This window comes from Lampris incognitus, chromosome 11 (genome assembly GCF_029633865.1).
Source record: "Lampris incognitus isolate fLamInc1 chromosome 11, fLamInc1.hap2, whole genome shotgun sequence".
NCBI lineage: Eukaryota > Metazoa > Chordata > Actinopteri > Lampriformes > Lampridae > Lampris > Lampris incognitus.
The window spans coordinates 27,457,777-27,482,767 of record NC_079221.1 but is presented as its reverse complement, the minus strand read 5'-3'; the positions used below and the strand labels follow the sequence as shown (position 1 = coordinate 27,482,767).

At 43.3% G+C, this 24,991-nt stretch overlaps 1 protein-coding gene and 1 pseudogene across 1 annotated transcript in view; one reads left to right on the top strand and one right to left on the bottom strand.

Annotated features, from left to right (window-relative positions):
* Nucleotides 1-272: 272 nt before the first annotated feature.
* xpo4 (exportin 4) overlaps nucleotides 273-24,991 on the bottom strand; it is a 94,949-nt gene continuing 70,230 nt past the window's right edge. Inside the window, 12 exon segments of the mRNA XM_056289502.1 lie at nucleotides 273-2,072; nucleotides 3,252-3,344; nucleotides 3,522-3,639; nucleotides 4,044-4,174; nucleotides 4,961-5,082; nucleotides 5,465-5,645; nucleotides 6,679-6,765; nucleotides 7,215-7,421; nucleotides 7,862-8,036; nucleotides 8,836-9,005; nucleotides 11,049-11,208; nucleotides 15,611-15,788. Coding sequence (XP_056145477.1) covers nucleotides 1,875-2,072; nucleotides 3,252-3,344; nucleotides 3,522-3,639; nucleotides 4,044-4,174; nucleotides 4,961-5,082; nucleotides 5,465-5,645; nucleotides 6,679-6,765; nucleotides 7,215-7,421; nucleotides 7,862-8,036; nucleotides 8,836-9,005; nucleotides 11,049-11,208; nucleotides 15,611-15,788 — 1,820 coding nt within the window. The 3' untranslated portion in view covers nucleotides 273-1,874.
* On the top strand, nucleotides 18,662-19,576 carry LOC130120951 (lymphokine-activated killer T-cell-originated protein kinase homolog; annotated as a pseudogene).

The window sequence follows — 24,991 nt, the reverse complement described above, 5'->3', positions numbered from 1 at the left end:
CTACTTTCGACCGCTCCCGTTAGGGGTCGCCACAGCTGACCATTTGTTTCCATTTCTACTGGTTACGATCCATACCAGCATAGTTATTGTAATGTTAAAACCTGTCTTTAGGGGACGGGTAAAGGAATGAACTACGAAATATCAACTAAAATATCAAAAATAACCAAGTGTCTATAATCTCCAAGGTTTAATAAATTGTGTTAGTGTTTGATAGTTGTCTAACAATCATCTACAATGTAACATTAATTTAATACTTTTATTCAATACCAGAGTAGAGAAAAGACATTACAGCAGACCACAAACAAAGAAAAAAGCAGAGGCCAGAACATTTTATACAATAAGTTTATGTACACTTTTACACTTCATTAACAAATCATTCAGCCATTCTAAACTAACCAGGATAGTGCTATGAACAGGGAGGTAAGTGAGTGTCTCCAACATAATGCTTCAGTAAGTGGCTCTGCTCCTTTTTTTGGTTTGTTATTGCTGTCCTTAAACTTAGGGTCTCTGCTTCAATCCAGTGTCTTGAAGTGTTGAGTGGATGTGATGTAGAAAAATATAGCTAAAATGTTTGCTAAATCTTCCATTCCTTTTTTGGCTTTACTTTAGAGGCGCCTTCCATTGTGTCCCATTGCTTAGCAGTCAGATTAAACCATACTTGGGGGTGGGGTGTCGCACAATCCAGAAAGCAAGAAGAAAAAAAAATCAAAACACAACAAAAAGTCCACATTTAGAAAATTCCCCCCTTTTCAAGAAGAATTCATAAAATGTTAATTTCTCCCGCCATCTATTATATAAAAACTTCAGTCATGTCTGATTATTTTTCAAACAGACTTTTCCCATTGTTCATGAAAACATATATACACCCTTTAATGAGCACAATCTGATTTGGTTTCTTTCATCAGCAACAAATGCCCTCCCGTGCTGATTCATCACCCCCCCCTGCCAGAAAAGCCAAGTGGGCCAATCTTTTGCCGTCATGGCAACTTTTTGTATGTGTGTGCATCCACCAAAAACTTGGTGCACTGCAGGCACAAAAGTCACCGTAAGTAAGACATGTTTCAGCTCGCCGCGTGTACAGAACGGGAGTTGACACACACTGAACAATCGAGAAAAACAAAGGCACTCCAGGAAGGGTTACAGCTGGGGTGAGGTGTTTGTATGTGTGCACATGTGTAGTGGTGGGGCTAAGGTAAAAAAGAGGGGCAATCTGAGGAGGAGGAGGGGCACTGAGGTGCTTTTGGGACAAAACTGCCCCTCCTCCTTCCAACTACATCTGCGCCCTTCCATAGGGAAAAGTAAACAGTAGCTGGATAAGAGAAGAGAGAAAACTCTGTGGCCAAATCATTAGCATGGTTGACGACTCACACCCCCTTCTTCTTGTCTCTAAATGAACCCCGACCCCTTTGCGTGTGCATTCTCTAGGAACCTCCAGAGAGGTGAGAGGTAATGAGAGAGGTTGACATTTACATGATCACCATCAGCTCATCCTCCCATCGCTGGCACTCTTGTCAGTCTGTCTGGTGGGGCAGGTTCCTATTAAGAGTCCATCTGCCCTGTAGATTTGCTGTAGGTCACTCAGCAAGTTAGACTGATGTCTGTCTGTGTGGATAGGCTAGTAGTTTGGGTGGGGGCGGGGCAAGGAGAAGGCTGGGGAGAAAAACACGTGTGGGTCATAAAGGGGGCCAAATAGAAGATCAATAAGGGGTCCCCCCTAGTGGTAGAGAGACAATGCTTTTCGAGACCACTACCGGCGCCTCGAGGCATTGCGTCATTTTTTCTACTCAGTTTTTTTGAGGCAGGTTAGGGGTTGCTTGTCAAAAAGAAAAAAACAAAAACAACGAGCGGAGGATGATGAGACAAGTTTCCAGTGGTTATTTGACACAGAGTAGGCCTCCCACATTGGCCACAAACTCCTCAAGGCTCTTGAGGAAGGCGACTTTCTGCTTGCGGTCCATGGTGGGAGGTGTGCTGCTGGCCGTCAGCTTGTTGAAGGCATCAGCTAGGCGTTGGTAGATGACTGCGTCCCTCTGTGTGGAGAGCAGGGTCTCCACCAGCTCTGAATACTCTGCCTGCAGGGGCAAGATGGTAGGAAGATAGATGAGAAATCTATTCAACATGAACATTTACCAATACAAAGGATAACACATGTTAATCCTTGAGCTATACTTTAGAGTGAGTATTTACAGTGAAGACCAATCCAGTTTACAACCCAGCACATTATTCTATGTCCCATGGCAATGTACTAACCTATACTAATAGGTTAGTTTGCCATAGTGGACATTAGGCCAAGTCGTCATGAATCTAGTTGCCCATCTCACAAATCAAACTAGTCAACTGCCAGCCATTAGTGAGCTGATTGTGTGAATGAAGGTATTTAAATGATGTAATCAAATGGGCACCTTCCCTCAGTGCTACCTGGTTAGGTCCATAACACCTCAAGAGTGTATTCCAGTGTCCTAGAACCCCCTCACCAAACCCACTTTCAACAGACTTATAAAATACCACTCCATACTACCACTACTAGCACCTCATGTCAGATAACAGTCTACCTATGATACAAAGTGATTTGCAGACTGAGAGGTACCAATACCATAGGACCTTCCTACACATGTACAATAATGAATATATAGCAGTCTGATGGATGAACAACTTAAATTAAGTCAAGAAAATTCAATTAATCATCTGCTACATTACTCCAATCTTGCAACGCTAATGTGTGCTCCTTTGACCTTTCGAACCCCATGTAGAAACTGGTTGCTTTTGGCACAAAGCATCATTAACCATGGGTAGAATGATGGTGTAATGAGTAGAAAGCCCACAGGCCACCTTTAAGCCCAAATGATGGCTATCCTCTGCCCTGAATTAGTGTTCTTGAACAAGACACAAAATCCAGGGTCGCTATTCTATCGTTTATTCCATATTTTGACCTCATTGTAGAGAGTATCGAACAAGTACTCATTTCTCATTTGACCAGGTCAGAGGACAAAACCAAACACATATCAGACCTGTCCTGCCCATCCCTGCAGTCGGGATACTGGTAAGGATCATGCACTACTCCTCTCAGCCACCAGGCAGATTACACCTTGGGTGTTTTAGTTCTTAACTAGGTGCAGGCAAACTAGTGTATACACGAGTGTTGTAGTAGCATTCACTTGATAATGGCTTTAGTGAGTAGATGGCTACTGTAGTATTGACTCTCACGGTGAAGGCACACTAGTGTGTACATGGGTTTTGAAGTTTGTACTTACTTGGTGCAGGCATACTAGTGTGTACAGGGCTTCTCCAGCTGCCACAGTCATCTCTGTGTTGTGTTTTTGCAGGACCAGCATGTCAAACACCAACTATAGACAAGTTTTGAAGTATAAAATGAGAGAAATGACAGCCAAAAATTATGAGGCAGCTAGTTTAAACCGGATGTTTTCATAAACCCTTTTTATTACTTTGTCACAAGTAATTTTGCTTTATTGTTGTACAGAATAGAGATATTAAACTGTAGGTTAATGAGGGTTATGGCCTACCTTGAGGAAGTGCCGTGTAGCCATGAAGAGGGGCGTGTCCTTGTCCTGGTTCTTGGCGCACTGCTCAGCCAGCGGGGACAAGGCCTCCAAACATAGCTGGCTGATCTCAGCGCTCATCCTGAACACAGAGGGTCAAGGACCATGGACAACAGAGCAGAAACTCTTCCCCTTTCTAAGCTTGGGAGCTGAGTGAGAACGAATTTGTTATGTTGGGGTGACAGAGGCTCACACACTACAACACATGCTGTCATGCAGGGACCCAAAAGAAACAAAAAAGTTCTATTTCGGTTCAGATCCGATATTAAAAGATTGTGATAAAAACCCTGTTACAAAGTTTTTTAGGAGGGAGGTTAGACCAATATGAGCATTGTCACTTGGAAATGTCAAATCATATTAGGATGAACTACCACATAAAATGTACACATTATACAGTGAAAAGGGAACAACCAATACATATGTATGTGTATGTGGCTGACGACTGTAGGTATGCAAACTTGGTATGCACACATGGTGAAAGGATACGAGGTCATTCCCAGTTCTAAGGAGAACATCAGGCTCTTGAAGAGGTCTTCAGGAAGCTGAGGGATCTTTTCCGGAAAGATCTCGCAGATGAAGGTGATGAGTTTGTAGTACTGGTTACAGAGAGATGGGAACTAAAACAGACACAGAAATTAGAATATCATTAAACTTGTGAAAGAAAATAAGAACAGATTTAGTGAAGCATTTCTTTTTGTCATGAAGACACAACTAATACTAATATTTCGTGTCGACAACTATAAGCTTGAATAATATTGTATTGTCCCTAATGCTTGAAGTTTACCAAGAGCTCTCTAAAAACATAGATGCAAAGACCTAGTTTTTAAGATTCAGTATTTTTCTAGTATCACTATAGCCTCATTACTACATAAGCAAAAAAGGCATCTTGTTTCTTCTTTGTTTATAAACACACCGGGGGGTAACTCCGTAGCCGAATGGTTACAGCTAATATCACATGGCAACATGGTCGCAACCGTTGTTGGTTCAATTCCAGCCGGTAACCTTTGTTGTAGTATATCATACCCCAGTGTTGGGTACCATTCACATTTGAACCAATACTGGTAACGGTACCCAACCGTACCTTTTTTTCTGTACTTTACTCTCTCTGTAATAACAAAATTGTAATTTCAGTTGTAAAAAATAAGTCCAAACCTCTCATTTTCAACACTGTTATCTATCCATCTATCTTGTTATTTATTTAGAACATTTTGTTGAAACACACCACACAAAATAAAATCCCTCCTCACCCAAACCTGTCCCTACAACCTCCAGCGTTTCAGGCTACATTACAAAAGGCTACCCTGAGCCTGTACATCCAGATTAGGTATGGACCAAGGTTCATGTGATGGGCCCGGAGAGCTGCTTTGTCCTCTGACAACAGAACGTGTGCCGTATATCGTTACCTTGAGCAGGTCCTGAGACATGAGGGGGAGGACGATGTTGACCCCATAGAGAACCACGTCTGCTGCAGATACGGTCCGACTGGAGGCTGGGGTGCCCTGCTCCTGCCCCCGGAACACCTCGTCTAAAGCACAACCCCACATACACAAACACACATGCACACACAAGCACAAATCTATTAATCTATTATTCTACTATCAGGCGGTGGTATGAAATAATTTTTTTGTTTTAACTGATAAAGCCTTCTCTCATCAACTCTCCAATATCACTAACATCCTTGGTATGCTGGACAGAGGTTTGTTTTTTTCTTCTTCACTATTCTATGTTCAATTTTTCTTGTTTACAACTTCAAAATGTACACAGAACTATCCCCATTAGAAATGCAACTAATGCAGCTTTCATAAGTGCCGAATGTTTTGAATGCTTTATTACCAAAGAAATATGATTGTTGCCAATTACTGACATCACCCAAAAAACATCCACAATGACCGCTGACCAAACCCTACCAGTGTCGCTGAAGTCAATGAACTCTTTGGACAGCAGGTTGGTGAGCAGTTCCATGATAAGCAGCAGGTCCTGGTACTGATCCTCTTCGGCTGTGGCGTCGCTGCGCTTCCTTCCCAGGTTGTTTTTGGAGTAAACCTGAAGCAGCGTCAGGCATGCCTCGTACAGTTTCATGGACTTAGTCTACAGGGGAGAAAGTTAAAAATAATAATATCAAACATCAATAACTAATACTTTTAATAATATATTCAACACACACAAGTTCAGTTCCGATATCGGGCGAGACTGAGCCCACGATAAATGGATATCTAATCAGTAAAACCACCACAATTTCAATCAACTTTTAGTTTAAACAAATCAAGTTTGTAAAAATGTTGTTTTCAGTTGATATAGAGATCGGTACACATATATTGCAAAGATGTTCAAAGTTAAGATATACTTTATTAATCCCTGTGGGGAAATTCATCCTCTGCATTTAATCCATCCTAGCCGTGTAGCTAGGAGATGTGGGCAGCTGCCGAGCAGCGCCTGGGGACCAACTCAAGTTCTTTTTTCCTATTGCTTTGATCAGGGGCACAGACAGGAGTATTAACCATAACCTACACGTCTTTGATGGGTGGAAACCAGAGCACCTGGGGAAACCCACACAGAAATGGAGAGAACATGAAAGGGGCTCTTGATTACCTTTTGTGTTTTAATCTAACCTTTGGAGTAGTCAGATGAGTTTTATTCTGTGGTCTAAGACTGTGTTTTGGTGCATGGGTGATAAAAACTGTTTTAAAAGCTAAAGCCAAGGCACTCATTGCCTTAAAAGTAATCTGTTGTAGCAGACTATATGGGCACAATTCACCGTAATCAGTTGATGTTCGGTGTTAGGTAGACATGGGCCCTTTAAGAAAGGGTTTCCGGGTTGACGGTGGAGCTAGGAGGATTGTTGGAACAGTGCCGTGTTGCTCACATTGTGATTTGGTATGGAAGAAGAAATGACACGCGCGTTCGTGTAGTCAATGAGAGAAATTGTCCCGTCTCTACTTTCCTGCAATTTCCACACTGTAAACATTTAAAATCACTTGATGTAAGCCAATATAATGTGGCTGAACAGTGTTAGTTTTATCTCTTACATCATATAGGTGTATATTGTTGCTCTTCTTTTTAAGTCTGCTTGCTGCTGCACAATTCTATTTCCCTACAGGGGATGGTAAAGTTATCGACTTACCTCTCCAAGGTAGCAGATCTGTTTATGGGCCACCTCCACAAACACTTCAATAATGAGGTTGATGGTCTCTGGTGTGTTGTGGTAAACCTGGTGCACCAGAAAAACATGCTTACATGGATATTTTGTCAGATTCCTTTTGCCATCTATTAGACATACAATAGCTAAACTGTTTAGAAATATTTTAATGGTTTTTGATTAATTCAAGAGAGGAAAAAAAGACAATACTATAGTCCTTTTAGATTTCTGAGGGACTTTGTGGTATATGATAATTGCTAAACACCACTACCAACACTTGTGCCATTCAGCGATTGTACTGATTCACTACCCTGTCAGCTATCTGGGGCTGAGGACATTGGGGAGGACAATTATCACTAATATTTAAAAGCACTCGTTTTTCATTGTTAGCCATTCATTCTTAATGCCACACCAACTTCAAATATATACATTGTATTTGCATGTAAATCTTCTGGCTTCACAGTACCAGTTTATTGGCAATGATCCAGTGCTTTTAATTTATGCCCCTACTCTGCCCTCACCTCCATGAGGCCGATACAGCTGGACAGAAAGTCCATGAGGAAGGAGAAGAGCGAGGCCACGTTGTCGATCTGTGTTGCCTCAGCAATGCCGCACAACGCTTCCAATGTGGCTACAATTTCCTGTTTGACGGCTTCCTCCTGGCTGATCTGGGCGAAGTTTTCCTGGTTGATCAGGTTGAGGAAGCGCTGTTGAAGAGGGTGCAGCACCTAGACAGAGAGATGGATGGACAGACAGACAGGTGGATTTGGAAAGTTTGGGGTCTGGAACGGACGACAGACGGGTTTTTTACGGACGTCTGATGTAAGGGCATGTTTTGACATTTGCAGGGTTGCTCTACATCTATTATAAAAATTTCAACAACTTCTGAGTTAGCAGGAGGTGGAGAAAGCAGGAGTGTGTGTATTTGAGACAATCTTCCTCTGTTATGTGTGATATCAGTGTGTGTACCCAAATGTTGGAGACAACATGTGTATGTATTAGTGTGTGTTTGTCTTTGTGTGTATGTGCGTCGAATGTGTGTAGATTTTTGTGTATGCATTTGTGTGTGGGCATGTATGTCTTGATGTCCGTACGCATTGGGTGCATTTAAGTGCATGTATTTCTGTTAGTGCATGAACACCACCCCTGTACTGGCAGACATGCTCACCTCAGCCCAATATTGCTGCTTGGTGTCCGAATCCATGTGTGCGAAGCCCCCCAGGACCAGGGCCTTCATCAGGCTCCGCTGGACGGAGCTGGACAGTAGGTGGAGGGGCGGGCTGCGGCTGGCAAACTGCTTGGCCAGATTCCACCAATTCTCACACTGCACCACAATGTTTGCCCTGAATACAGATAGAGGGAGAGAGGAGGACAGAGGTGTGGTTAGTTTTCTGTGCAGTGTTGTTCAAGGGGGTGGGTGTACAGTTAAGCTAGAGGTGGGAAAAACATGCTTTTTTTTTTTTATTCCACCAGAGGTAACAAGTGGGAATAGTGTTCGCACCAGGCTATACCCACTGAACTACCCAGGGAATTGAAACCACACATAATGGCTCTGTGAATTACACCTAGTGTGCTGGTAGCATTAGCTTCCTGTAGCTAGCGGAGTAATTGCCTCCAAGCACCACGAGGGAGAGCTGTTTCATACATGGGATGCTGTGCCTTCTGAATAGAAATATTTGTTAAAACTGAAGATGAAAAGTGGAAGGGTTGTTTTTTTTTAATCATTGTAGGTTTAAAAATAAAAACAATACTGTGAAACCTTTTGTATCTTTATAACACTGGTAGTTTATCAATTTGCTCAGATCATTTCTATTTAAATACAAAGAGGGGACTCCCCCCCCCCAGCAAAATCCTGCTTCAAATTCATAGAGTTACAAACCCCCAACACTCTGGAAACTGACTAGTACAATTCTAGTCTGACTGGTACAACCCTGGTCCTCTATTGTTGGTCACCGACCCGCTCCACTGGAGTGGCAACTGTTCCAACAGCAGGTTAGTAAACACATGGGGAATTAGGTGTGCATGCTTAGAAGTACTTTGGTGGTATGGCATACCCAAAAGTGGTCAATGTAAGGGATTGAACAGCAATCCATAGGCTAAGAAGGGTCCCCTCCCCAAACAACCAGATTTCATTTTCCTCACCTCTCCCTCTTCTCCACCAGTGTCACAAGAAGATCCACTGTGTCATTGGCCAGGTCTGTTTCTGAACTCCAAACAGACAGATTGCTGATCACCTTCTCCAAAAGGTATCCTACAATCCACTGAGCCCCCTCTGTATCAGCACCAAATGCAGTGCTCAGCGGAATGCTGATCTGAGGGATGAAAGACAGGGAAGATGCATAAGACAACTCGATCCACATAGAAGCCAGGTTACCATTAGTGCCAGCACTACATCTAAAGGTAAAACGACAGGACTCAATATATTGCTTGAATTGTCAAAATGCTTGTTTTTTTGTTAGCATACTTTGTTTTCTAGTAATACCTGATAGGTAACTAATATGACTAACAGATATCAGCAGGTGTCTGAAATCATCTAAATCTGATAGCTGCATTTGAAAACACAGGAGCCGGATTGGTTTTGTTTTAAAGTCCTTGAGGAGGGGCTGAGCTGTGTGTGTGGCAAAGTGTGCATATGTGCATGCTCATAACCAGGGTGAATACAACCCCCTGGTTAGGGTAAGGGCCATGTGCATACACTGATGAGCCAAAACATAATAACCAGTCACAGTTGAATAACGTTGATTATCTCCAAACAAGGGCACAAATCTAGGTAGATTTGGGTGCCCAAGGTTCAACGATGCACAAGGGCAATGAAGGCTATCCCGTCTGGTCCAAATCAACAGAAGGTCTATTGTGGCACAAGTCACAGAAAATTTTAATGATGGTTACGGTAGGAATGTGTCACAACACTGTGCATCACACCCTGCTGCGTATGGGGCTGCGTAGCCGCAGACCGGTCAGAGTGCCCATGATGACCCCTGTCCACCGTTGAAAGCGCCTACAATGTGCACGTGAGCATCAGAACTGAACGTTGGAACAGTGGAAGAAGACAGCCTGGTCCAATGAGTCCTGTTTTCTTTTAGATCATGTGGATGGCTGTGTACGTGTGCCATTAACCTGGGGTACCAGGTGCTGAGTGATGGCACCAGGATGAGACTGGGAAGACAAACCAGTGGAGGGAGCGTGATGCTCTGGGCAATTTTCTGCTGGGAAGCCCTGGGTCCGGCCATTCATGTGAACATCAATTTGACATGTGCCACCTACCTAAACATCGTTGCAGACCAGGTACACTCCTTCATGGCAATGGTATTCCCTGATGGCAGTGGCCTCTTTCAGCAGGAAAATGCACCTTGCCACACATTGTTCGGTTTGAGGAACATGAAGTGTTGCCCTGGCCTCCCAATTCTCCAGATCTCAATCCAATTGAGCATCTGTGGGATGTGCTGGACTGACAAGTCTGATCCATGGTGGCTCCACCCCGCAACCTACAGGACTTGAAGCATCTGCTGCTAATGTTTTGGTGCCTGACACCACAGGACACCTTCAGGGTTCTTGTAGAGTCCATGCTTCGGTGGGTCAGCACTGTTTTGACAGCACACAGAGGACCAACAGCATATTAGGCAGGTGGTCAAAATGTTTTGGCACATCAGTGTATGTACGTGTTTGTTTATCTGAGTGTGCTGACAGAGAGTGGGGACAGGTCATAGACCTGGGTTGGGGTGAGGATGGAGGGGCTGGAGCTGACTGACCCTGATTTGACACAAGCCTATGTTTGAACTGCCCTTATTTTTACCTCGGATTCAACAAGGGCAAACTTGCGTTCCCAAACCAGCGTTTCACCTTAGTTACAATGTTGAGCCAGCGGGCTGTCAGTTACAGCAGCTCTCATTTCTTTTTCCATTCCTTCAACATACTGTTTATGACCCCCTTGTTCTATTTCTATTTATGTCCTATTCTTCTCTTGGCTGCCTCTGATTGTTTGTCGCTGCAGATCCCCCACAGGGATCATTAAAGTTTCATTGGAATACATTTAGGACTCAGCCGCCTTTTATATGAAGACTCTTCAGAGAGATCCCTCTCATGCACTGCTTTTTCCCCTCTAAGATTATTTTGCAAGCATTATTTTATGATTATTGGAAAAAAGTAAAGAGTGCCAGGAAAGACAGCACAGAGAAAAACAGGAACAATGTATAACAAAGGTGCTGGGGCCACAATACTGTGGTTTGGTATGGGCCAAAACAGTCTTCCCAAGGCTGAGCTACCAGATCTCCACAGCACCCCTCCGCCACTTTTCAAATAGTTTGCAGTTAAGTATAGGAGGAAAAATACCCCCCTCCCTCCACAACCACCCTCACCTGTTCATAGAGTTTCTCGTCCACCAGCAGGTACGTCTTGGCCCAGCGTCTAAGGAACCAGACGATGTCCTTCCCCATCTGAGGGCTGAGCAACTCTGTCAGGCTGGCCCTGGTCGCCCGAGATTCCACCTCCGATGTCCGCAGCACTGCTGAAAGTAACCTGGGTGGAGGCAGAGCAGGATGGAGGTAGAGTGCAGCGGGGTCGATGAGAGCATGGACGAGATGGGCGGGAGGAATCGAGGAAGGGAGAGAAAGACCAAGAAGGGTGAGGGAGTAGATGAGAGGAAGCGAATGATTGAGGGGAGAAGAGAGTAGCAAAGAGCAGGAGAGGACAAAGGAGGAGAGATTGTTGGAGACGGAGGGGAGATAGCAGTTGTTGGGAAGGAGGAGAGAGCGAAGAAGCAAGACAGATGAGGGGACAGAGGAACACAAAAGGTGACAGAAATAGATGATGGGAATTGAGCAGGGGGAGAGCGAGCGACAGTGAGAGGGAGGGGGACAGAAGAGAGGATGACAGCAAAATGATAATGAGGTTTATCAAGGTTTAAATTACGATAGATGGCACAACACAACACAACCAAACGTCAACCTCTTTACATTGCCTTCACTCACCCACATGCAAATACAAGACAGAGTTCACGTGTGCGTGCAAACACACATACACACTACTGAGCTTACAAACACACATATACGCATGCATATGTGGCGAGTGGCATGTGGTCGAACCTGTCTCTCAAGTTGCCCTAATTGACTCGAGGGTGCCACCCACCACACCCTACTTGCCACAATATAATAAAAACTTAAATATAAAAAAATTAAATATGCATAAAAGAGATCAAATCAGACCCCAAACTCTAACCTCTGGCCTCACCACTACATGAGCAATGTGAAACACTTCCCCAAACCATCCCTTTTCATTATTAAGATACAATGCAATGACAAACTCTGGAGGAATTTTAGCATCTTGCCATCCTCAAGAAGATAAATCATCTGTCACATAGATCCACACACACACACACACACACACACACACACACACACACACACACACACACACACACACACACACACACGAAAGGCCAGAGAGACAAGAGAGCTTAAAGCAGCTCAGAGGTGTGCTACGTCAGGGATTGGTCCAGGACAGTGCATGGTTTCACATTGTTTGCAGAAAACAAAACCCCACTGACATTTGCTTGGGCTGGGGTCAAACGCCTGCTATTAGGAAACCTGATGCCCGAGGCCCCTTGTCTCTGTCACCGCTGTCAATCCCCCCTTCCCTGTACCTCCAAACCCATAATGAACAATCTAGAGCATGCAGAGGTACACAATGTCCTTCAGTGGACACAATGTAACTTGGCTGCTGTGAATCTATTGTCGCACTATGATTCACACACACACACACACACACACACACACACACACACACACACACACACACACACACACACACACACACACACACACACACACACACAACTTTGCCCTTAATAGACAAGAATCCGTTGGCGTTCTACATGACACTACCCCTGAACTAAATCATGTAAATAATATGCAACAGGATTGCAAGGTTAATGGCATTATAATTAAACCAGAATGGTGAAACAACTACTAATATAAAAACATGCTGGCATACTTTTCTGTGATTGTTGACTGACAGAAGACCTTTACAATGCGAACTGTTCTGGTGTGGTGAATGCCAACCATGTGAGACTTGAAAACAAACATTATAATTCTATGGAAACCCTAATCAACCAAGAATTCATTTTCCATTCCAGGACAAACAAAGACTGCCATCCTGAACCATAACTTACATGTAAATTGAGACAACAGTCAAACCTACATACCGGTCTCCACCACCTACAGGTTGGATTGCTTACTAGGATACTCTTAAAGGCACTAGCCAGATCTTTAATTATCGTTTTCAATGAAAAAGCTAACAAACAAAAAACACAAAGAAGACGTTTCATGTTAATGACTGAGTAATGAGATTTTGTTTTTAGCAATAAGAAACAGCAGAGCGGTATAGAGATCAGGGAGACCAGTTCTTAAAGTCAAGTCCTTGGTTCAATCCCCTGTGACAGTGAGCATATGGTCTGCCCCAGGGTCTTTGAGCAAGATACTAATTCCTCACCAGATCCAGGGGGTGCCGTTTTATCACTCAACCTGTGCTCTGATCTTTCTGTGGAGTTGGGAAAGCAAATATCCCCCCCCCCAACTCTGGAGTCAACTGATCCTCAATATTGAAGATTAAAACTTGTAGGAGAAGGGAACCGTGCATCAAATGGATTTTTTCGGTTAAGTTGCACACAACAGGTTGTTGACCAATAGCAGGAGCTGCAACCAGTGCTTCCCTGCAAGCATCTGCTAAGCACTGCTTGCTAAGACGGCGGTGCCTGGTGGACTAGGGGACTCATTCCTTGAGATCCATCCCTATCCATGGCACTCATATTCCAGCCACCATCTTATCCAGCACCTGGCCTGCTCCTAATTAAATAACATGCTGGGGAGATGCAGGGACGCCTGGAGATTTGCTGCCTGGCGCCGAAACTGGCAGGAAGTTGAATGGGTGCTGTGTGGCGTGAATGGTGTTTACATACAAACTGTGTGTGTGTGTGTGTGTGTGTGTGTAAATATATCATAAATGTGTGTGGAAGTATGCATGAAGATAAATGTATGAGTGTTTACATACAAGTGTTTAACTAAGCATGTGTGTTTATATGTACAAGCGTAATTGTGTCTCCAAATATAAAATATGAACATGAATATGAAATATGAAACATGTTGCGCATGCACACGAGTTTATGACACCTCAGAACAATAGCTTCACCTCTATACCCATGAGTCACATGCCATACCATGCCAAACCCACAGGAACAGTTTTATTGTCACCATGTTTTACTAGTCACACTTTCAGACAGTGGTCAGAGTGTGAAAGTGAAGACGCTCAGACGCCAACAGCTTTATTAGGACAGTTATGAGGATGCTTGGAGCTGAGCTAGCCACTGAAGGTGAAGAGGCGTATCCCTGGCAGGTCACACTCACGCTCTGTTTTATTGTTGGTCTGGTCAGCAAGTCAGAAATATTGTCACAATGCCCGCTGGGCAAAGGAAACAAAGCAGTGGCATCTCTTCTATGGCTGTGCGGCCTGTGGTGTCCTTGACTCAATGACAACAGCAATCTTGGTTTCATAATGTCAGTAAGCTGTGTGCAGTAGAAATGTGACAAAATTGAGGCTCTGTGCTTTCTTTTCTTTTTACACTTTGGTAATTGACACATCTCCTAACCATCTTTAGAAAAGCTTTCTTACTTTGTTGTAACCTAGTTGAACTACAGATAACCTGGTTCATTTTTCTTTTAAAAAATATATAAAATTTGGCCAAGCGACAGCTTGCTGAGCACACAATATTTCCAAAAACACCCCACTTACCATTGATTAATTTTCACAAGTTAAACATCTCTTAAGCCTTCATGGACAAACAAAAGCCTTCTAACTGTTGGCTACTGAGCAGGGACATGGGGGCAACTTGAGGTTAAGGTCCAAGATGTGGTGCCCTGGTGTATTGCTCCAAACTATTTGCTTGTCTCGTCTCTGATGACAAAACTCATGTCACCTTTTCACTTATATCTCTGATTATTAGGCGCCCCTTTGAGCCCTGTTCGGTCCCTTTTGTGTTTTATGTGATCTCGTTAAGATCTACTTGTATGTGCAAACCTAAAAAGTGGTGAGAAAGCCAAGTTGTGCAGCCACAACTTCTTCTGATTGACCTGTGTCTTGTTTTTTTTTTTTTTAATTATCCCCCCCCCTTTTCTCCCCAATTGTACCTGGCCAATCACCCCGCCATCCGAGCCATCCCAGTCGCTGCTCTACCCCTTCTGCTGATCCGGGGAGGGCTGCAGACTACCACATGACTCCTCCGATACATGTGGAGTTGCCAGCCGCTTCTTTTCACCTGACAGTGAAGTTTCACCAGGGGGGATGTAGCGTGTGGGAGGATCACGCTATTCCCTCCAGTTCCCCCTTCCCCCCAAACAAGCACCCCGACCGACCAGAGGAGGCAATAGTGCAGCAACCAGGACACATACCCACATCCGGCCTCCCACCCGCAGTCATGGCCAATTGTGTCTGTAAGGATGCCTGACCAAGCCAGAGGTAACACGGGGATTTGAACTGGCGATCCCCGTGTTGGTAGGCAACAGAATAGACCACTACGCTACCTGGATGCCCCGACTTGTGTCTTGTTTTTTAAGCTTTTTTTGTCACGTTTGATTGTTGCTTCTTATGCTGATAATCTTGTAAAGCGACCTTGAGCTAAGGAAAGGCGGTATATAACTAAAAACTATTATAATCATTATATATTATTAACCAATCCCAAAGACTCTAACAAGACAGAAATGTATCAAGAACTGATTAACTGAATACACCAACTTACTATTGAGTGACACAACTCAGTGATAGCTTTAAAATGTACCTCAAAATGCATCCAGAAAAAAAAAATTCTAGACAGTCAGCCCAAACTATAAACGAGCATGTAACAGCATTCAATCCTGCCATCGCCTCTCACCTGATGACAGAGTCAGTGCGGTTGCAGCCAGGTATGGAGGAGGCCTTTTCTCCCGGTGAGCCCAAGATCTGCAGCGTGGTGTTGATGTCCACCTCGGTCGAATGTTTGATAGAGAACTCCATCACCTCTGATGGGATCAGGGGGGTCTCGCCTTGTGGGTCGTCCGCTAACAGATAGCCTTTGGGTCGCAGAGCAAAAACAACCCCAAAAGTTAGCAATTGGTCGCCCAGACAGAAACAGTACAGACATTTGAGATTGCTTCCTTGCCGTCGTATTTTCTATTGCTATGATATTATTGGTTGGTTTATATTGCTCCTTAATCCCAGCATAATCAATGAAATCTCATATTTTTTTTTCAAATTTATTTTTCCCCTCTTTTTTCCTCAATTGTACTTGGCCAATTACCCCACTCTTCCAAGCTGTCTTGGTCGCTGCTCCATCCTCTCTGCCAATCCGGGAAGGGCTGCAGACTACCACATGCCTCCTCCGATACATGTGGAGTCGCCAGCCGCTTCTTTTCACCTGAAAATGAGGAGTTTTGCCAGGGGGACATAGCGCATTGGAGGATCACGCTATTCCCTCCAGTTCCCCCTCCCCCCAGAACAGGCGCCCTGACCTACCAGAGGCACCGCTAGTGCAGTGACTGCAGTGACCAGGACACAGACACACATCCGGCTTCCCACCCGCAGACACGGCCAACTGTGTCTGCAGGGACGCCCGATCAAGCCGGAGGTAACACGGGGATTCGAACCGACGATCCCTGTGTTGGAAATATCATATTTTTTAAACCTTTTCTCACTGACATTTCTTTTTCCTTTTTACTTAAAATGTTTCGGTTACCTTTTTCTAGTGTTATGTGACATCGATTGGGCAAAAGCCCAAATGTTTTAGTACTTTAAATTTACTATGAGATTTAGTAGTTGGATGTTAAAATCAAGCACTCAGTCCGTCTTTAAGTTGTAGTATGTTATGTATCACATTCTCCTGTTTCATCTCCCATGTGCTACTATCACTTATTAAACTGCTTCAGTAATGGGCAAATTAAAATGTCCCCTCAAAAAAAAATCTACTCCATTTCTTTTCTGCCATGGTAGAGAGGCCTCTAAAACGGCAATTAGACTAAGTGACAGAATAAAAACCTTCAGCAATCAGAGCAAAGTGGTCCACACAGCCAACTTAAGGGTGAGTTAATGAGAAGAACTGCCTTTGAGAGCAGTAATGTTTTATAGAGCGCAGTACCGACTCCAATCTAGAGGATTGGGTGGAGTTCATTTCTTCTGTCTTGTTCAAAAATTCACTGGTGTGGAACACTTTACACTGGAAGTCGTTTAGCTTACACTCTACTTCATAAAGGCCTTATCCAAGTTCATAAAACAGACACTTTCAGCTAACCAATCCCACTAGTCAAAGGCACATTCCCTTTTATTGGTTGCATTGCCAATGTCTGCGGTAACAGGGAAACTAATTAAGCCGTCTTCGTTTTAGTTTTCTTCTGCCTATTTTGTTATTATTGACACGACTTTGAAGCAAACTGTTCAGACTTAATGCTGCATCCTCGCCACATTCATGACCATAGTAAAAACACCCTCTCTGATACAACTGATACAATATCAACCCCAGCATTAACCTATCAAACTACTTCAAATAAACTTTAATACTGTCATTTATGAAATGTGATAAAACTGTGATTAAACTTTGGGCACTTGGCAGAAGGCTGTGCCAACAAAAATACTGATAAAACACCAAATACGCTTTATACATTATACAGGACGAGCCACTGCAAAAAAAAAAAAAAAAAAAAAAAAAAAAACTGAAGCGTCCCATCATTTTATTCCAAATCCATCTAAACATCAACAAGACTATCTTAGGATTCATTACACTAGTGGCCCATCCATGCCTAAATCAAATTCCAGGCATTCAACACTACGCACTTACAGACCAGCATTCAAGCCTAAATATAGGACAGGTTGATGGTCTATGACCCCACGCAGTAAATTTGACGTTTCATTTGTGCTAATAGAGGTATTCTGAGGTGATCCGATTATGTTTATGGAGAATAGCAAAAATAAGTGGACAGATGTCCAAGTAAATATTTCATTTATATCAGATTTTGTGTAGTCACATCTGGAGATCATAAACAGAATCAGCTTTATTGGCCAAGTGTGCCTATGCACACAAGGAATTTGACTGCAGTGCACAGCAGCTCCTAGCACTTGCTGACTCACAAAAAAAAAAGAAAAGAAAAGAAAAAAGATGCACTGATTGCAATTTTCTTGACCGATTATGATTTCTGATTTTTTAAAAGTCTGACCTGCCGAGGGTCCGTGGTGGTGTAGCGGTCTAAGCATCGGCTTTGTGACGATGCAGTTGCCCACTGGGGACCCGGGTTCGCGAATCGGTCTCGTCAGATCGGATTCAATGAAGCAGCAATAATTGGCAACGCTGTCTTCGGGAGGGGGGCAGAGTCGGCATGTGTTCATCACATGAATGCGTCTCTGTGTGTGTTGGAAAAGCAGTGGTTCGGCCTGGATTCGCCTTGTCACAGAAGTGGCAAGGCGTCTCCTTCAAGACTGACGGCCGGAGAGATGCAGTTGGCGAATGCATACAGTACGAGGGTGGGTGTTTAAACTAGAATAGGGATCGATTGGCCACTAAATTGGGAGAAAGGAGGTGGGGGGAGTCTGACCTGCTGATTCCGATTCTTTTTCTTTTTCTAATAACTATAATTATAACAGCATACACAAACATTTTTGTAACTTTTCTTTAATGGAAATTTCAATCGTACATTCATAATAAAACACTGACTATTAAATAACTTTTACATTTTCTCTAAAACTGCACCAGGATACAGGACCTTCTCTTACTCACTCAAACAAATCTCAAAATAAAAAAGTGCTCAAGGTTACTGGACAGAACTTTTTTGTACAAATAAAATCCAGGGCTGCATTCGATTGTTGCCATTGTAATCGAAACGGTGTCCACGGAATTGTGAAATAAAGAATGGACTCTCCTGCCAGGGTTAGTAATACGGGTTTATTCAACACTCCTTATATGCTCCGGGTTAGCAGCCCTCAGCCTGGGACCCATGTTACCACCCCCCCCCTTTCATGAAAAAGTTGGGCTGTGGAACCACAGTAAATGTTTATCTCCTTAATAGAAAAAGTAAGCTGAACACATCGCCCTGGGCTGTGAAGAAGATCAACATTAAATTTGCTGCCAAGCAGTTGAGGGTTTACCTTTACCAAGAATGACTCAATGAGGAGGCAAAGATCCTGGAGAAAATGAAGCACCCAAACATTGTTCGTTTCCATGCCTTCACAAAAGCATCAGATGGCTCTAAATGTCTTGCCATGGAGTATGGAGGAGAGCAGTCCCCCAATGACTTGATTGAGAAGAGGAGAGAAAATGGCCTCAAGGCCTTTCCCCCTGCCATCATAGAGAATGTGGCATTGCACATGGCCTGAGGCCTGCAGTACCTTCACAATGAGAAGAAGCTGCTACATGGTGGCATGAAATCATGTAATGTGGTCATCAAGGGCAACATGGAGACTGTCAAGATTTGTGATGTAGGAGTTTCTCTCCAACTGGATGAGAATATGAGAGTGGAAAATCCCATGGCAGAGTACATCGGCACAGAGCCATGGAAGCCAAAGGAGGCTGTTGAGGAGGGAGGGGAGATCACAGACAAAGCTGACATCTTTGCTTATGGTCTGACTATGGAAGATGATGACCTTGGCCATGCCTCACCTGGAGATGTTATAGAATGAGTTTGATGAGGATGACGAGGAGGAAGATGACTCCATAGAGGAGAGTTTTGATGAGGACACCTACTATGACAGGCTGGGGACATGGCCAATGCTGGACACCGAAGGTCTGGGCTCAGGATATCAGACGATAGTGGAGCTTTTCTATTTGTGTACCGAGGAGAGCCATGCGAGTTACGCCCCAGTAGAGTCCACACAGTGAGGTCATTGTTACTAACTGATCAAGACAAGGTTCTGCAGCAAGTTTGTTCAACTGATTTTTTTCTCTCCACAGATTGACCAGCAGAAATAGGCAGCCCAAGTTGACCTTAGTTTCCATCCTTATTTTGTTCTTATAGTTCTAAACACATACTTTAAACAAGTAAAGATGGTATTTTAAGTGTTCTCATAAGGGCATAAGAGCCGCAGACTAAACACGAAGCTAAACTCCACTCAAAATGAAGAAGAGTTGTCGTAGCAGTGAAGCCCTGTAGTGAAGCAACATTTACTTGTAACTCCTTCACATTGAAACCGAGTAAAAATTGGAGGAAAACAAAATACAAAAAAGGAAATTACACAAAGTCCTGCATCAGAGAAAGACAAGATCGAGAGAGGAGGCATAGACTATATAGGAAAGAAGGTGTTGGACCTGGAAATATCTGGCAAAAGCAGAAGAGGAAGACCAAGGAAAAGATGGAAAGACCAGATAGAGGAGGACATGAGGAGGGTTCGACTGCAGGAGAGGGATTTGTCAGACAGAAAGCTATGGAGGGCAAATATCCACTGTGGCAACCCCTGAGAAACAGTGAACACACTAAGTCCTGCACTGTTTTCCACAAACCTAGAATTGTACTGGAACTAGTGCTGCAAAAGCATGAACTACCTTGTATACGTTTGTAAATACATTCTTTTTAATCTTAACTTATCGAATGCACTTTCATCAAATAACCCTTAAGCTATGAACTTTAACATGTAAACAAGGAAATACAACTTACGACATTGATTAATCAGTCCTTGCTTGTTGATGCGAATGGATCCCTGTACTGACTAACATGTGACTTTCTCTGTCTTTCCAGCATTTCCTGGTCTGACTGACAGGAAGTGATGTGCGTCCGACTGTCGGGAAGTGATGCGTCTCTGACAGGAAGCGATGCGTGTCTGGTTTTATCATGATCTCTATAGTGAAAAGATATTGATCCATTAAACCATGTTAACTTGTTTTACATTAAGAAAGGTATGTGACCATGATTTATTTCAAAATCTATTAACATTAGGCTAATTCAGTTGGTTGATGAAACAAAACATCGACGCTAACTAGCGACCTGTGGACACCGCCGGGTGTTGCGGTGATTCTGCTGTGGCAGGGGTGTCAAAAGCACACTCACGCACGCATGGATACCTGGCCAATCCTAGCGCTTGAATGCTACATGGGGCATGTTTTGCCTAGAAGTGCCGTGGGATACATAATAACGCCTGTCTGACAGGAAGCGATGCGCTTGAACCAACAAACAACACAACTCAATACAAAGGCATTCCAAACAGCAATTAACATTACAAAATTACAACTTATGTCCTGTAGACATCACACTCCCCACCTGACCTCAGTGAGGTCACCAAACATAGTATACAAGGAGTCCAAATCAGGATTTTCCCCTGTCCCCTGGGGAAAGCGAGACAACTTCAGCAGTTGGGCTGAGAAATGTCTTTACAGTATCTTGGTCAACTGTTAACAGCCGGGTGAGCATTAGCTTCTTCCTACCCGCCGTTCTCTTGTGATGGTGAAGGAGCCTTTGGGGTTTGAAGCGGTGGGCCAGGATGCATTGGTGTCATGGTAAGTGCGGTTGCATTTCAGGCATTTTACAGACGACTTGCAATCCTTGGCAAGGTGCCATGTGGACGCACAGCATCTGAAACATATTCCTTTCTCTCGTCGATTGGTTTGTTTCTGAATGCTCTACAATCTTGGAGTGAGTGTGGTTTGTTGTGCATTGGGCAGGCCTTGGTTGGGTCATCATTTGTTAGTTTGTTGATTCTTATTACAGAAATGTCAGAATGTTCTGTCATGGTTGAATTTCTTGAAGGTGAGTCTCTCCGGTTCAATAGAGGTTGCTTGGTGCATGAAGCTGAGATCATTCTGCTTTTTAGCTTCATAGCACACAAATCTGCAGAAGAACTCAAAGGGAGGGAACCGACCATTGTTCTCGTTTTTGTAGCTCGAGCCAGCGGACAGCCATTTCTCTTGAAGTCCAAAAGGCAGTTTCTCTGAGATTGGTAAGATGCTTCGTGAGGTGTCCAAATACAACAGGCTGGTGAGATAGCCACCTAGTTTTTTTGAACCGTGCTTCAGCATCTCTTCTCTTCCTTTCCAAGTCCTTATTAGCTGACTCTAGCTTCAGCTTTAGTTGGTGTGATGCGTACGTTGGTCTTATCTTTGCAGCCTCGGCCTAAGCCAAGGCTGACGATCTTACACTTGAGGTTGTTAATTTTAAACTTTTGGAAGCCATTTGATAGTTTGCAAATACTGATCTCTTTTGTCTTTTCACTTTAGTGTTCTCATAAGGGTGTAAGAGCTGAAGACTAAACACGAAGCTAAACTCCACTCAAACTGAAGAAAAGAGTCGTCATAGTACTTGAAGAAATGTTTACTGGTAACTCCTTCACATTGACCTGGACTGAAAACTGGAGGACAACAAAAATACAAAAAAGGAAATTACACTAAGTCCTGCATTGTTTTCCACAAAACCTAGATTTGAACTGGAACTAGCACTGCAAAAGCATGAACTACCTTGTATATATTTGTAAATACAACATTCTTTTTAATCTTAACTTATCAAATGCATTTTCATTAAATAACTCTTAAGCTATGAACTTTAACATGTAAACAATGAAATATAACTTACGACATTGATTCATCAGTCCTTGCTTGTTGATGCAAATGGATCCCTATACTGACTAACACGTGTGGCTTTTTCTGCCTTTCCAGCATTTCCTGGTCTGACTGACAGGAAGCGATGTGTGTCTGACTGACAAGAAGCAATGCACTTGAACCAACAAACAACACAACTCAATACACAGGCATTCCAAACAGCAATTAACGTTACAAAATTACAACGCATGTCCTGCAGACATCGCAGGTATCATTATGAGCCTTAGGTGAATAACCATTTGTTTAGTAATTAAATTACAAGTCATAGATACAGTTGCATCCCTCTCCAGTTTCTACATTTGATTTCTGCAGTACTGATTTAAGAAGATAGCCCTTAGGCCTAATTTACATTTAGACATTCAACTTAACTATGCTAACCAAGAGCTTGGAGGCTACATGAACACATGGGGGAAACCTTGCTGATTTTCTTTGCTACTCAAAATAGGAGTTATATTTCTTTTCTTTTTTTTTTCTTTCCCTTTTCCTCCCAATCTAGTGGCCAATCAATCCTTATTTTAGTTCAAACACCCACCCTCGTACCGCATGCGTTCACCAACTGCATCTCTCCAGCTGGCAGTCTCGAAGGAGACGCCTCCCCACTTTCGTGACAAGGTTAATCCAGGCCAAACCACTGCTTTTTCCGACACACACAAAGACGCATTATGTGACGAACACAAGCTGACTCCCCCCCCTCCCGAAGACAGTGTTGCCAATTATTGCTGCTTCATCGAGTACAGCCATAGTCGGATCTGACGAGACCGGGGCGTGAATCCCGGTCCCCAGTGGGCAACTGCATCGACACAAAACCGATGCTTAGACCGCTACACCACCGCGGACCCTGAGGAGTTATATTTCATCACATCTTTTACTGTTGCTCTCACAAACACATTGCTATCCTCTATGTGTGCCATGCTTTAATGTTTGTGTATTTTTATTAAATTCGACAGTATTTTTTGTTGTAAAAAAAAAAGGTGTCCACGTGAACGCAGCATGCTAGCTAGTATGTTCATAATCATAATAATGTTCATAATCCTAATGCAACAGGAGTAATGCTGTTAATTTATTGAAGAGATCATGAAAAGGTATACACTGACAAAAAGCCTTATTTCTTTTCTGTTTTCATGAGCAACTAATTTCACTTTGAAAGTGTTTTTATTGCCAGTTTAATTCAGTAAACTGTTTTGATGGCAGACTGAGCAGTCGAGAACTGATTTTTTTTTTTTTACAGCAAGACATTGGTTTACATCAAATCAGTATTGGGCAACTGCGGAAGAAAGTGGGAGAGACACGGAGCCGGGTTCTCTTGTTGCGACTCAAAAAGACGGCTGTATCGATGGCTAGCTAAGCTAACTAACTGGCTAAGCTAACAAGCTAGCACAAACAAAACGCCATGGGACAAAAAACAAGAATCCCCCAACTGAGGAAGTCGACGATATAAAGAGATCGCTCGACTTTCTGACGGAAGAGGTTGCAACGGTCAAACTACAACAGAAAACGATTCTGGATCTGGTGGAAGTCGTCAAGGCCCCAAGGCTACAAAACACAGAGAAGGACAAGAGAATCGTCTTCTTGGAGAACCGGGTGGATGACTTGGAGCAGTACACGTGAATGAACAACATCATTGTCACCAGGCTGGAGAGTAAACCCCGGTCATATGCCCGGGCAGTGATGGGCGATGAACGGGTTGAAGCTAGATGGGATACAGCTACGGACGGAAGTGACGCAACATCTCGCCGGCCGTATTTCGTTGCTATGGCAATAGCTAGCCTAGCTAACCTCCTGAGCTACCGCGAGTGTGCACTTTGGTTTTTAAAGTCAGATGAATAATGAGTCGGATGAATTAGTTTTACTTAAAGTAACTACAATTTCACTTCATAAAAACGGGTAATTGTGTATTTTACATGAAATATCACGGTTGCTTGTGCATAGATACTGCTTCCCAATGCTAGCAAGCCAGCTAAGTCTCTATATAATTGTAGCTAACGTTAGCTAGTGTCTGCGACACTGTAGCTATTTATCCTTAGAGATAAGATTATATTTAAAATGTTAAATCTGTGCATTTAAACCCTATAGAGTAATTGCGTTTGCCACGCTCTGCCAGGGGTGAGGGGCGGGAAATAAACTACAATGTATCAGATTTATCGTCAGTGCATGGACACCATATAACCAAACATTTGTCCTACATGCCTAATGTGGTCTTTCGAAGTAAAACAGGCCTACATTAATTACCATCCGTTATCTGCACATTCTGCCATACCTTGCATGGTTCAGCCAGAGTATACGTATCTTTGGTGGCTCCTTCCTTCAGATGGCAGGGATGGCATTGCATCACCACAATATACAAAAACATCAGAACATATCAAGATAATAATTTATTACTTTATAGACTGTAATATAACAGATCTTAAAATAAAAATAAATTAATAGGCTAGCTAGTGCCATAGAAACGAAATACGCCAGGCAAGATTTTGCGTCACTTCCGTCCATGACTGTACCCACAACCCGATGAACGGTGGGGAATTCAGTAAGCCGGACTCCAACTCTGTGGAGCAACAGGTGACTTCTTTCCTTCAGTCTAAGGCAGCGGTGCTAACCATGTGCCATGGAGAGCCATGTGTATGCAGGTTTTCATTCCAACCCAACTCCACACCAGGTGATTTCACTGATACATTCTTCCTCTTTGGTTGAAGCGTTGCTAATCAGTGAAATCAC